The 14,905-nt window shown below is 42.5% G+C and overlaps 1 protein-coding gene across 3 annotated transcripts; it reads left to right on the top strand.

Annotated features, from left to right (window-relative positions):
- Positions 1-999: 999 nt before the first annotated feature.
- Positions 1,000-14,667, top strand: plk3 (polo-like kinase 3). Of its 3 annotated transcripts, none has more exons than XM_084057836.1 (15): positions 1,000-1,359; positions 2,562-2,669; positions 2,779-2,895; positions 3,138-3,267; positions 3,738-3,825; positions 7,149-7,244; positions 7,528-7,726; positions 8,013-8,139; positions 8,481-8,593; positions 10,131-10,251; positions 10,497-10,583; positions 11,113-11,275; positions 11,562-11,691; positions 11,920-12,030; positions 12,665-14,667. In XM_084057836.1, exons 1-15 carry the CDS (start codon positions 1,117-1,119, stop codon positions 12,860-12,862), a joined length of 2,031 nt encoding a protein of 676 aa, XP_083913962.1. In that variant the 5' UTR covers positions 1,000-1,116; the 3' UTR covers positions 12,863-14,667. The 3 variants fall into 3 exon arrangements, with proteins under 3 accessions (XP_083913962.1, XP_083913961.1, XP_083913960.1); XM_084057835.1 differs by having other exon boundaries at positions 8,478-8,593; positions 10,500-10,583; XM_084057834.1 differs by having other exon boundaries at positions 8,478-8,593.
- The last annotated feature ends 238 nt before the right edge of the window (positions 14,668-14,905 follow it).

Raw genomic sequence — 14,905 nt, 5'->3', positions numbered from 1 at the left:
AAAGCAGCGGCAGCCATAATAAACACGATCGGATGGATCTATGATTGAGAACATGCCTGGGCAAATCATGTGGAGTTTCTCCCCCCAGCGCCACCAGGGTTGCCATGCCCGCTTATTATACGCGACATTGGGCTTGTTTTTCTATAAAGTTGCTTGAAAATATTGGTTTGATTGATTGAATACTTTATTGGAAGTTTGCAGAAAAAAACACATGAAAGTACAGTTCAATACAAGGTCAGCTAACAGGAATGAAAACACACAAGAAAGCCATTGGCTTGTTTCCATTTGGGTCCTTTGTACTTAATTCATAGTGGTTCCTATGAAGCTCCACTGATCACGTCCAACCCAGATTTGGCACAAGCAAGGCAAAACAAGGGGTGGAATTCGTTCTCCTGCTATGCCACTAAAATGTGGGATGCCCTGCCAAAAGCTGTGAAGGAGTGTAAAACCCTACTCTCCTTCGATACAAAACCGCCCTAAAAGAGTACCTACAGGTGGCTGCAATTTGAAACTGGCAGTGGCCCCTGTAAAGGTCAAACCCTTGCCCCCCCCCCCCCCGCCCCGAACTGTTTACTGTACATGTTTTTCGTATTTGTACTGTTTTTATGATGTTCTGCATAGTAGTGTATATCTATAATTGAATGCCCACACATAACTAAAAGTATGACAATATCTCTGCTCATCTGTTGTGCGGCCTCTGTTGTTGCATTGCGTTTGTCATTGTTGTTTGTAGCCATGTGCATGCCCACAACAATTGTAATAATACTGTATATAGCCTATATTGTAGGCTACTAGATGTGAGGGACCTCTAGGTTTGTAAGTGGTCATGTGGTGTACTTGCTTCTTTTGGGCTTGTTTTCATTGACCTGGCTGCTTATTTCTCTCGCAAAAATATGGCAACGCTGAGCGCCACCCATCCACCATCGGCCCCGCCCCCCGCCCGTGACGTTTGCGTATATAGGCGTTGGAGCCGCGCCGCAGCCAGACTTGATACACGAGAGCATCTGGGTACCGTGGACGTGATCACCCACTGCGCCGGCCACCACCGACACACTGAGGAGAGGAGGACATCTCTACAATATAACTGTGAATTATCGCCTGTTTTGTTGCCTATATATGGATACCGGGGGTTGTTTCACGGCGGCCCAGCGCACGTCCTGCCACACGATGAATGCGGATCTATTCAAGCCCTGTCCGGAGCGTGGAGGAGGAGGTGGTGGTGCTGGAGGAGCACCAGCACCGCCAGCCGTTAAGAGCAGCAGGACTAACAAACCGGAGCAGATCAAAGCGGAGGTCGCCCAGGTGGTGACCGACGCCAAGACGGGCCGATCGTACAGCAAAGGAAAGCTTTTGGGAAAGGTATTCATATTATGATCACACGTCTTGACAACATGGGTATCAATCATGTGTATCGGCGCTTCGATCGCACGCGTTTAGGTGAGACGGCAGTTGATCAGCGTCGCTTCTGGTAGCATTGAAGTGTACATTAACGGTGACAACATTCCTTCATGCGACTACTAAAAAAAACATCACCGACTCCCAAGATACTCAATTCCTTAAGCTGGAATACAGCCTTCATCGTACGACACTGGCGCATGGCGAAAATGGTAGATCCACAAGCTCACAGGGCCCCGCATATGAGCTTGTACATCTGCTATTTTCGGTTTTAAATAAATCATAAGTCATGAATGACCTCGTGGTTGATTTGAGTCGAGTGCGTCATTCATAGCTGAATGAATCAAGGTGTGTCCGCACACACCTGTGTCTGTGTGTGTGGCTCACCAATTCAACAAACCCCAGGCATCAGTGTCACTATTTAGTGTGGGTGACCAGAATTTGTTCCAAGGACAGCCACTAATTAATGTGATCAATTAGCGACGTAAACATCCACGAGCTTTCATTCCGACGCGATTTGACGACTCCTTCGACTGTGATTTTTAGTGTGATCTCCTGTATTTATATTATGAATGGAGTGGGTTGTAATATATCAACGTGTTGCGCGTCATCCAAACGTTGCTCTCAGGCAGCTAGCCAAGTCCCTTTCTCTCTCTCCTGTTCTCCTGCTGCCGCATAGCTGAACGTCTTGTCAATTTCACGGTTAATGAATGCAGTAGCTCAGTCTGCCTCATCCCTCAGGCCGACAAGCTGAATTGTTTGATCACATTCTCGAATAAACGATCAGATATCCTACATGGAAGCTTATTTTCAGTCATTCCTCTATTCTGGTCAAATAACCAATTAATTATGTTGATTAAATCTAGATGGATGCATGCTGATTTACTGAATGATGAAGCATTTCCAGTAGGTTTTTGGATCAGATGCCATAGTTGGATGGATCATTTCCCAAAATGTGAAGCCCCTTCGTCTCCCTGCCAGCCTTGCAGAGCAGACTATGACATTGTTGTCGAATCATTTTGGCCATAGCACAGCTATTGATCGAAGGATCAGAGGCTTTTGCCACGGAGACCAATGATCGATTGCTGTTGCAGCTTTACAACCCACAGCCACCATAACTGACCTGTCTTGAATGTTAATGTCTGTTTTTTTTTAATCTCTCAAAGGGTGGCTTTGCACGATGCTACGAGATGACAGACCAGGCCAGCAACAAAATGTATGCCGTTAAGGTGATTCCACAGAGCAGGGTGTCGAAGCCGCATCAAAGAGACAAGGTATACAATCCTAAATGATTTGCCCCCTCCCAACTTAACAACCCCTGTGCATCCCCTGAATTGCATGGTAGTCGGTTGCTTCAGTTGCACTGTCATTTTGTCCCAACAGATCACGAATGAGATCGAGCTCCACAAAACCCTGTCACACAAGCATGTGGTCAAATTCTCCCATTACTTCGAAGACCAAGACAATATCTACATATTCCTTGAGCTCTGCAGTCGCAAGGTGAGACTACGATGACTCTCCCACTGTATATGTATGTGTGTGTGTGTGTGTGTGTGTGTGTGTGTGTGTGTGTGTTTACAGCTCGCTACTGTATGTGTACTCTGCAGTGGTGCAGTCAGAGATAAACTGAGCACATCTCCCTTTTGAATTTATGTCCTCGCCTATCGGCCAAGTTGCTGCATTTATCACGGCTTTGTGCAGCCCCAGGCTAGACTGTACTCATTGTCCTGTCTCCTCTGCAGTCACTGGCACACATTTGGAAGGCACGGCACACATTGACGGAGCCAGAGGTGCGCTACTATCTCAGACAAATCATATCGGGCCTGAAATACCTCCACAACAGAGGAATCCTGCACAGAGACCTCAAACTAGGTATGTTTGTGACCACATAACCCTAGCATCCCTATTCTGGGGTGAGCGTTCGGCAAAAGATCACGATGTACAAGGCAGCTCACAATGAGTCGCAGTTTCGTGACGCGTTGTGAGCTTGATAAGCTCAATTTTCACCGAAGAGATTTGTATTGGTCAGAAAAAAGGAGTGGATCCAGTATAGAGCCCTGGGGGGACTCCGGTCAACTAAGCATAGGGTTTTAGAGGTTAAGAGTGCACAGTTGACGAGTTTATTGGACACGTGCACCAACCTGTTTTGGCCAATGACTGCATCTGTCATCGTTAAATTCTCTTACCAGTTTTCAGCGTGTTAATGTTATCGTTACAATGTTGTGTTATGTCATTCGAGCAAATTCCTCAACAGTGGCATGTGAGGAATCCACTTTGCCTTTTGGTATGTGCAACTGTGGTGTATGGAATGCTGACTGGGCAAACGCCTTTGTTTCTTTCAGGCAACTTCTTTGTCAACGAGAACATGGACCTACGGTTGGGAGACTTTGGCCTTGCTGCCAAGCTGGAGACAGTCGAGCAGAGGAAAAAGTGAGGACCGTTTTAAACTAGACGCGTCGCAATTCTGGGAAATTGCAAAGTGTGGTTGCGCCCACGCCGGTCGCGGGTCTCGGCCGCGGGGACTCGAGGGATACGCCGAGAGGAATACCGTCGGAGGCCGCTCGACGTGCCATTGGGATCGGGTAACGATCGGAATCTGCCTTCGTGATACGTGCCGTTTTGATTTAAGGAAATAGGCCCCTCCCACTAAATAAATAGGCCCCTCCCACAAATGTAATGGGCCAATCGTATTGTCACGTCACTCCTGATATCGCTTTTATTACATTATGAGAGGATTGTTCCCCCCAAAAATCATGTTTTTGCATCAAACGGTTACGTTTTGTGCATATGTGGCGGCCCCTTTGGGTCAAAGTGGAAATGCTTTTGGGAATTCGTTGAGTAAACCACCCTCGACATGTGATTTAAATTTGGGATTGACCGGACGTTTCGTTCGTGATTTCTGGCATTTTTGGTAAAATGGGCCCCTCCCACTAACTTTGGAAGCCATTTACGGACGAACGGTAAGGACTATCAAAATGCCGTTTGGATAAGTTTACCGCATGGGCCCAGAGATCATGTGTACCTATTTCTGTGAAATTTGGACAAAATATGTGGGAGGAGAAGCTAAAAGTGTGTTTTGCAAAAAATTCAAAATGTCGGAAAATCTATCCTAACGCAAATGGGCGTGGCCTATATGGGGAGTTGCGTCATGAACCAAGGAATCTAGGGAAAAAAAACATTTTTGATTTTACAACCTATGGTTCAAGAGTTATAGGCCAAAACGTAAAGTGGGCTGTTATAGCGCCACCATGTGGCTGACTGGTGTGATCTATTTTTAATTAATTTTGCAATAAACTATTAACCTCCCCTCCAAGTCTTGTAACTGTAGCCCTTACGGTTTCCGAGTAAGAAATACTTGAATGAGAGTTTTTGCAATTCCCATTAAAGTGGATGGGGAAATTTAATGCACTAATAAATCAATATCAAAAAATGTATCAAGACGCAAATGGGCGTGGCCTATATGGAAAGTTGCGTAATGACCCAAGGAATCTAGGGAAAAGGACTTTTTTTTTTTACGACCTACGGTTCAAGAGTTATAGGCCAAAAGGTAAAGTGGGCTGTTATACCGCCACCATGAGGCCCAATGGTGTAATATTTGTTTCAATAATTTTGCAATAAACTATGAACCTCCCCTCCAAATCTGGTAACTCTAGCTCTTACGGTTTCTGAGGAAAAAATACTTGAATTTGATTTTTTTCACTTTTTCATTAAAGTGGATGGGGAAATTTAATGCACTAATAAATCAATATCAATAAAACTATAAAACCAATCTCCTAGCAAGGTACAAGCACGGGATTCCGGGTGAAGCCAAAGTAGAAATGCTTTTGGGGATTGGTTTAGTATACCACCCTCGACATGTGATTCAAATTTGGGATTGACCGGACGTTTTGTTCGTGATTTATGGCATTTTTGGTCAAACGGGCCCCTCCCGCTAACTTTGGAAGCCATTTACGGACGGACGGTATGGACTATCAAAATTCCGCTTGGATAGGTTTATCGCATGGGTCCATAGATCACATGTACCGATTTGTGTGAGATTTGGAAAAAAATTGAAGGAAAAGGAGCAAAAAGTGTGTTTTGAAGAAAATTCAAAATGGCGGAAAATCTATCCTGACGCAAATGGGCATGGCCTATATGGGAAGATGCGTCGTGACCCAAGGAATCCAGGGAAAAAGAAATTTTGATTTTACGACCTACGGTTCAAGAGTTATAGGCCAAAAGGTAAAGGGGGCTGTTATAGCGCCACCATGTGGCTGACTGGTGTGATTATTTTCTTAATAATTTTTCAAAAAACTATTAACCTCCCCTCCAAGTTTTGTAACTGTAGCCCTTACGGTTTCCGAGAAAAAAATACTTGAATGGGAGTTTTTGCAATTCCCATTAAAGTGGATGGGGAAATTTAATGCACTAATCAATCAATATCAAAAAATCTATCCTGACGCAAATGGGCGTGGCCTATATGGGGAGATGCGTCATGACCCAAGGAATCCAGGTGAAAAGAAATTTTGATTTTAGGACCTACGGTTCAAGAGTTACGGGCCAAAACGTAAAGGGGGCTGTTATAGCGCCACCATGGCCGAATGGTGTGATATTTTTTTAAATAATTTGGGACTTAATTATGAATTGTCCCTCCAAATCTGATAACTCTAGCTCTTAAGGTTTCTGAGAGAAAAATACTTGAATTTGAGTTTTTTCACTTTTACATTAAAGTGGATGGGGAAATTTAATGCACTAATAAATCAATATCAATTAAACTATTTAACCAATCTCTTAGCAAAATACAAGCGCACGATTCCCGATTTAGACGGTCATTTTGATATATGGCACAACATTAGGGGATAAAAACTGTGGGAGGAGATGCGGTCCAAAGTATTGGACCGCACTTTCTATCAATAACAATAGTCTGGTTGCCCTGTTGGGCAACCACACTAATAATGGAATGTTATTTTGTATTTGGAACAATGTTTAAATGGACATGTCTACATTCACTTGGTTAATCGTGTGGATACTTTATTATACTGCTAGATTACATTATTATTTGGGCATTTCCTTATTTGTTGTACCTTTTTACTTTGTCTTTTAATAAATGTAACTTTTTCTTAAAAAAACTGAAAAGATGCACATCAGAACCGATATGTAGTTTACATTGTTCAAATGATACATTGTTCATATAATAGGATACGTAACCGTATAAGTATTAAATGAATAGCGTTATGCAACATTTTGGAACGTTTTAACATTACGTCAGTCACTAATCACTTTCAACATTCATGGTATAATGTAATTCCTAAGTACCTGGCACAACCGGTTCCCAAGCGTTTAATGAAGTGCTGGAGGCGTTGCAGAAGCTTGTATTACTGAAGTTTCATAGATAATGTCTGTAGTGACTACTAGGCATGGGCCCGTTTTAAAATGTCCAAACGGGTCCAATTTTCCTTTTTATAAACCGAACCAGTTATACCGAGTCACAAATGCAGTGTTACTTCCTTCATTCAGTGTTTTTTTTTCCTCTTCCCATTATTCAGTGTTTTGGCCTACAAGGTTTCAGTTCACCTCTTTTGTCATCTTCAAATCTATAATGTTGCCATGTTGGCACTAGAACAATTTTATTTTATATATATAAAAAATGTTTCTCTACTATTAATTTGATTCATTGAAAAGGTAATCGGTAGAATAATCGCTAAGAAGCGAATCGATGGTTGCAGCACTACATTGAAGGCTTACAGAATATCCTGTACTTTTTTCGCTGACAGAACAATCTGTGGAACCCCCAACTACCTGGCCCCTGAGGTGCTCAACAGACAAGGTCACGGCACAGAGTCTGACGTCTGGTCCCTCGGCTGTGTGATGTGAGTTAACCTACTTTCATTTACACCATGGCACACAGCCACACTGAATCAAATACAATTATTTGTTGTGTCGGAACCATGAACTAAGTTTGGATCTGACCTACATTGATGTTTGTTTAAATCTTTATCGTAAAATATGTTTTATTGAGAATTAATGAGTTTCATTCATTATCAATTAAAGCTTGGGGGCGGGGGCACGACGACAAGATATGACATGTATCCATTCCAAAAAACAAACTTAAAAATTGTAGCTGACTAACACATATTGGTTCTTGTTGACCAGGTACACGCTGATGTGTGGCAACCCTCCCTTTGAGACCCTGGACCTGAAGGAGACCTATAAATGTATAAAGGAGGTTCGGTACAACCTGCCTTCCACCATCTCCCATTCTGCCCAGAAACTCATCTCCGCAATCCTCCAGAAGAACCCCAGTGACAGACTCAACCTGGACCAAATTCTCAACCATGAGTTCTTCATCAAAGTATGCTGTGTTTGTGTAATCTTAATGCAGAAGCCTCACTTTAAGCTCCTTAATCTTAACAATTGCATTCACAATGTAATATAATTTACGTGTAATTGTCTCGCATATGATTGCATTTGGCATGCATCTATTCTACCCAGCTGGCTTCCAGTAACAGCATGTGACCACTGGAGTAGGGAGCAGGAGTAATTGTGCAAAGTGCTTGCTTGAAATGCAGATCTTTCGCCTACCATGCCCCATCTTAAACGACTCTTCTCCTCCACTCTATTTTCTCCCTGGCTCTCAGGGTTTCACTCCTGACAAGCTGCCTCCCAGTAGCTGTGTGACAGTTCCAGAGCTGCATCCGCCCAGCCCTGCCAAGAAGTTCTTCACCAAAATGGCCAAGAGCCTCTTTGGCAAGAAGAAATCCAAAGGTAAGCAGCAAGATCACCCCTTGGATGACCTTGTCACACATTTTGAAATCTCAATCTCACACACACGCGCACGCACACGCACACACATACACACGCACACATGCACACACGCACACACGCACACACACACTCCTATGTATAATGGAGAGTTATTATTATTAATGTATGTAGGTTTGCTCACAACCGTAGATGGAACTGTTTACGTATTTGATTTTGTTTTTGAATTTTGTCAGAAATGCCTGTTTTTAACAGAAGACATAAGCTATTGTCTTAATTGGCACAAGCCAGCTTGGTTTATTTCCCAACATTTTCATAATTGAGCAACTTGTTTTCTTCAGCAGAGAAGAGCCCATCTGAAGAGAAGGATGAGAAGGACATCTCTAAACTGGTCTCTGGCATCGTCAAATGTTCCATCAGTCGACAGATCAGTTACAAGACAGTGGGATCTAATGAGGTACAGTGTTTTCCTCCCGCTTCTGTAAAAAAAAAAACTAGCAACAGTCAACATCGGACAAAGTATAAAATGGGGTTTAAGTTGTTGATATAACTAGTTGATTTAGTCAATTATAATAAATTAATTTCTTTTGCGTTCATTGGTACATAAAAGATGTATGGAAAAAAACTGCTTCGAGATTATTCAAAGAAGTAGGCAACATCATGTAAGCAAAATAAATGGATGGATTCCAGCACAAGAAAGTCCACATATCGTGATAGCTTATCTTAGTTCAATTGAATTTGCACCCGCCCCCACTGCTGTCAAACGCTAAGATATGTCTTCTGTGTATGATTTCCATTATGTAAATGAAAGAGACCTACTTCAAAGAGTTTCGTGCAAGCGTCCGTTAACGGCTTTGGTTGTGTTTCACTAAGGCGGGGTAGTATTTCCACTGAAGCTGTTGATAAACTCTGTAGAAGGCCATGGTGTATAAAAATAGACCTGATTCTAAGTTATATACTCAACAGCTAGAAGGCAAGCATCCTGCCAGTCATATTTATAGCTGACCAGAAAATAGTTTGAATGAACACCTTAGTTACGAGGCTGCATTTCCGCTGAACTACTGTAACGTTTCCGTTCTATAAAGTAGGTTGTTGGTGGTTAAAATTAGGCGGGACACCAAGGTATTCTGTTTGTAGAAGATGGGGAGAAGCGATGCTCTGCATTCAGCATTAGCCACTTAAAACCTGGCATCCCTATTTTGGGCATGTCATTGTAGGCATAATCAGAGTAAGCTTAAACCCTAGTTGACAAACAACATGGTAAATTGTTACATAAACTAAAACGACTGGCCGATGTATAAAAGAGGCCTTAAATGGTTAACAAATATTAGCCACTAGTCAGTCTGCGGACATAAAGGCAGCAAGCACCGGCAGGTAGCGAATGGTTTCCCTATTGAGAGCATGTTATTTAGAAGTGGGACTCGGCGTACCAGAACGGCAGCTGGCGAATCCTTTATTCACACTGGTCCAAGTATTTATAGAGCTTGTGTGATTCCAATGCAAACTACATTATTTGACCTTTTGACTGACTATTCTCTTGTTGGCCAGATAATGAGTGTGTTCTATGTAGCAGAGGAGCATATATTTACTCTGTAACTGCCCAAGTCATTAGCCACAAGTACATTAGTTTGTTTCATTGGGGGCACATTTGCATAGAAATGACGATGGGTTAACTGCATTAGTGCATTTCAATGTTTACGGTAAAGAATGAATCATGGAAAACCCGGTTCCAAAACAGGTTTTCCATTATTCATTCTTTAACTTAAAATTCGAAATGCAGCAAGGTAATGGCAGCTTTTTTGACATGTTAAGTGGAGGCTACAATTGATTGTACCCCTAGGCTTGACATGAGGAAACGGGTGTTCTGGAAAGCGATAGCATACCGTCGCAGTGTGGCAATACAGTGCGAACATTACAGTAGTTCAATCTAAAGAAAATCTGAGTGTTCATCATAAAAAGTATAAAAACTAAATACTGTGTCTGTCTGTGTCCAGACTCCATCCCCTAACGGTCAGCTGGTCAGCTCTGTGCCTCTGGAACCTACGCCCGCTGAAGAGGAATCCAGGAAGTCAATCTCTCGTTCTTTCAAGGGAACCGTGGCCAGCAGCACTGAACGTATGTTCCAATGCTCCCTTCACACTGGTCTTTGTCAGCTGTCATTGTATTAGAATTTTGAATATGAACATCTTAACCAGGATTCATACTTAAATTGCATGTCGCTGTCGCGCACTGAAAATAGCCGATCTACAATCTCAAAACGCATTACATTGTGAAGTATATCAAGCCTTTTATTGCTATGGAGTGTTTAGATCTAATGGTATTTTTTTTCCCCCCCTTCTCCTCACTTTCTTTTCCTGCAGCAGCGTGCGAGGATGTACTGACCCCTTCAGCTGTTGCTGAATCAGCCATGAAGGTTCTCAACAGCTGTCTGGCTGCCATGCCATCAGGTAGGTTCACTTCCCAGGCAGCAGCACTCCACTCACTTTAGCGTTGCAGAGCTACAGCACTGGAAAGAATCCTCACGCAAACTGCAGCACTATTATAATGAGAAATGACATGGTTGTTTGTTTTTAATTGATTCATTTTAATTATACAATTACATCTCAGGTAGATTACTCCCCAAAGATGGATCATCTATTAGCATGAACACTAGCCAAATTGCGGATACGCTAATGCACATTTTTATCTTAAGTTAGTAGTTTTCCCCTCAGCATCAGCTGTTGTTTTCCTCTGATATAGAGAAATGCATTACACAGATCATTTTGGTTTAATCATCCAAAGCTTTTCCTTACCTCAGCCATTATTTCAATCAACTTAGAATATCTGCTGAGGCATATTTGCAGTTATCTCTAACTTAAAATGTTCCTCTACTTAAGCAATTTCTTATTTGTGTGCAGACACTAAAATACCCCCCCCCCCCCTTCCCCTCATGTCATTTATTCAAATCTAACCGCATTATTTAACTTTCCTCCCCAGCATCCAGAAACCCTCCCTGTCTGGCTAGACCACAGTCCTTTTTGTGGGTGACTAAATGGGTCGATTACTCCAACAAATACGGTTTCGGGTACCAGCTGTCCAACCACAGTGTTGGCGTGCTTTTCAACGAGGGCACGCACCTTAGTCTCTGTAACCAGCGCAAGTAAGAACCCTTTAACAAACTTAACATTTATCTGTTTTGTCATGTATACACCTACCTGCTGCTCTTGTTGTGAGGCGCTAATAATTATTCTATATCCAAGTCTCACTCTTACCTGAAAGCATGAAGCATTAGACGAAGAGTGTTATAAATAAGCTTAAGGCTGCTTGTATTGATCAGTGTGTTTGAGAGGCCGTTCTGGTTTTTCAAGTTGAGTGATGCCTCCCAACAAACAATTTATTTTTCACTAATGGTATACTCTTTCTTTCCTCTCTGCCCTTCCCAACAGGACGATCCACTACTGCTTGACCAACAACAAACATTTCACTTTCCAGGCCAGCTCTCTGCCCGAGCAGCTCCACAGCCAGAAACAAATTGTAGTGCTCATGGCAAACTATATGGAGCAGAACCTTATGGAGGTATGTCACCACAACGGATCAGACATTTTTACTCATTAGCATGCCATATGTCTGTGTTCAATGATTCCTCTGAGCCTGGGAGTAATGCATTTCCAGAATTTTGAATTGGAACTTTAAAGTTAATGCAGCTAGAAACTAGCTAGAAAATAAGTGTTTACATTTGGCGTCGTAGGTTGATCCTATTGTATTGGCTCTAATGTTCGATGAATGTGTTTTGTTTTCTGTCAGGGTGGAGACCTGCAATGTGACGAGGAGGCTGCTCAATCTCCACCTCTGCTGCTCCAGTGGGTGAAGACGGACCACGCTCTGGTCATGCTCTTCAACAACGGCACCCTGCAGGTAGACACCCTGTCCACATAGGGTTGTTATGTGCACTTTGTTGCGTGCAGAAAATGTACAAGCTCACAAGACGTCAGTAGTTTTTCAGTCGTTAGTTAACACAAGGGGTTGTTTTCAGGCTTTACCAAATGTGCTGTGGCATTTAACTTGTAGACACAACTGGTCCTAGTACCGATTGACAATTAGACCCCCATATTCAACAGTTAATTATACAGTTGTATTTCTTTAATGTAGTGCTGGGCTCGTATCATGATAGATTTAATATCGATACGATATCATCTGGGATTTTGTATTTTTCTTGGTGTTGTCTTTTCCTGGTTTTAAAAGCTGTGTTACAGCAAAGTGATGTAATCTTCTAAACTTACCTGATTGTTCTACTGTTTACCTTTAACCACTTTTATATATGCATTACTGATTGATTATTATCAAAATATCATTGTGTAAGTATTTTGTGAGCACAAAAGGTCATCCCCACAATATCTTCACTATCGATATAGTTGTTAAAATTGTAAATTAGATTTTTATCGCCGAGCCCCATTGATATGCACTATTCTAAAAGTGAATAATCACAGTAGATCCTTGCATTTGATGAACGCTGTTGTTGATTCACCATTTCCATCCTCCTTGTTCTCAGGTGAACTTCTACACAGACCACACCAAGGTCATCCTGTGCAAGGCGTCCGACGGCTCCTACCTGCTCACCTACATCAGCCGCGAGCGCGTCTCCTACACATACCTCCTCAGCATGCTGACCGAGATGGGCTGCTCCACAGAGCTGCGGCACCGTCTCCGATACGTGGTCCAGCTGCTGCAGCACCACGCCGATGCCTGAGAGGGTGGAAGGGCGCCGTGCCTCACCGGCAGGCCCGCCCCATAACCTTGGAGACAACCAAGACTGGTTAACGACCCTGAAGGCAGGCTTGACTGGTCGATGGCTTTCTCCTTGGCAGGTGCCTCAAGGGACATGACACCTTTTTATTGGGTCCTCTGTGAACTGATGCCTTTGAGGCAGCTGCTTATCGGGTTGATGGCTAGAAGATCTGTCTTGATTGACATAAACCAGTCAAGGTAGTTGCTGCGTCAAGGGTTTGTGCCTATCCAGCTAATGCCTCGAAAGTCATCTACCTGGGTGGCATTGATGCCTGCCCTAAACTAGAGGACATGCAACAGGCTTCTTTGCCCAAAATCAGATGGATGCCTCACAGGCAGATGGCTAATGGACCACCCAAACTACTGACTGACTTTCCTCACTCACTCAGACCACTGCTTCTTGGCTGGATCTCTTAACGCCACCAACCAACCAGCCTGCTGCTTTATGCTCGCCCTGGGAGCCCACACCACCAGGCATGGCTTCCCAAAGGCACCTGGACCGTGAATCATCATCTTTGTTCCTTTGCCAGCGAATGGGATTAAGTTGATCCTAAAGCCGCAGTGCTTTTAAGCTGTGTTGTTCAAAAGTGTCTGGACTGTAAGATCACGTTAGACCATTGACTTGCATTGGAACGATGATGATCTCGTAAAAAGAGAACTTTTGGTAAAAAATCAGTTTCTGATCAAAGAGAGACCCTCCTACCCGAGGCTGTTTTCGGGCCTCTTTGGAATATGGTGCACACGTTCAAAACAGTTTTGTTTCTTTTATGTACGAGCCAATTATTGTTTACTACATCTACAGGATCACACTACGGTCTTGACCTCACACGCACACAAAAAGAAACCTGGCCTTAATTTTGATTCTGATGTTGAGAAGCAGCGTTTGAAAGTCATGCTCCAACATCAAGTGTATTATTTTTCTTTTCTTTTAAAACGAGAAACAAACTTCACTGATGGGTACACGGCATAGCGCAGGGGCTTTGGGGCACCACAAATCTTGCACTATTATTATTTTTGTATTTTCCTTTGTACAGCTGTACTTATTTTTACATCCACCTGTTGCTCTTTTATTTGTTTTTAACTATAGATACCAAAAGGCTTTGATTCTTAGTTTTATGTGTGTGCCGCACTTGAAAAGGACTGCGCTCGGTAAACTAGAAAACGGTTGGTTGGAGTTCAAGGAGGGAGGAGAGGAGGATAAAGTGCCTTTCTGAGGGATGTCTATGGTGCAATAACAGCCCTTTTCTGAATGTTGAACCAGATACTAACGGGATCATAGATGGGCTCTGCAAGTGAGATCTACTTTTTACCTAGAGTCGCGTTTAAAATGTGTCTAATAGCACTACAGTCTCACTACCTGGTATAAGCTTTGAATAAAACTGGTATACTAAATATCTAGCTGATTAATATCTAGTATGGATAAAAGAAAACAAATTGTACTCCGTTGTACTGTATTCCTCATTGGTTTACATTGCTTTCTCTGCACAGAGTTGTATCCTTAAAAACTGTGACCCTGAATGCAAGTATTATACAAACGTACAGGTATTGTTTTCAAAAATCCAACATTGTGAAAGCCATCTGCCAGTTCAGAAGAATCTTTATTTTTTTGGCACATAATGTCCTTGTTTATTTATTTTTATTTATACGTGGTTATTTTTTATTTATTAATGTGTAAATGTTAGTGTCTTGACACAAGGATAATGTTCAATTCTGCTCACCTTTTTTATGTACTGTATTTGGGAAAAGTTAAGAATAAAGTTTATTTAAAAGAAACAATGTTATCGACTTCTTTCTCTGAAATGCGTTGCACACTTGACTTTTTGTTGTGCACACCTTGACATGATTTGTCTTGCCCACAGTACTACGGTATCATGCATTTCTGTTAATGGCATTGTGCCATCATCTGCTCATAACCCCTTATCTGTAGTAGATGGGAAGCATTTTTATATGCCTCTTAAAAGGTCCAACTTAAAGCAGGCACAACATGCTGTATGGTAAAAATGAA

This window comes from Gymnoscopelus microlampas (genome assembly GCF_963454915.1).
Source record: "Gymnoscopelus microlampas genome assembly, chromosome: 5".
Lineage (NCBI taxonomy): Eukaryota > Metazoa > Chordata > Actinopteri > Myctophiformes > Myctophidae > Gymnoscopelus > Gymnoscopelus microlampas.
Note: the sequence above shows the minus strand (reverse complement) of the source record. Positions and strands in the feature narration are given on the sequence as shown.

Coding starts and splice junctions, on each gene's coding strand:
- plk3 (XM_084057834.1), top strand. CDS start 1,117: ATGGATACCGGGGGTTGTTTCACGGCGGCCCAGCGCACGTCCTGCCAC. Junction 10,252..10,496: donor CGTGGCCAGCAGCACTGAAC/GTATGTTCCAAT, acceptor CTTTTCCTGCAG/CAGCGTGCGAGGATGTACTG. Junction 11,276..11,561: donor AGTCTCTGTAACCAGCGCAA/GTAAGAACCCTT, acceptor CCTTCCCAACAG/GACGATCCACTACTGCTTGA.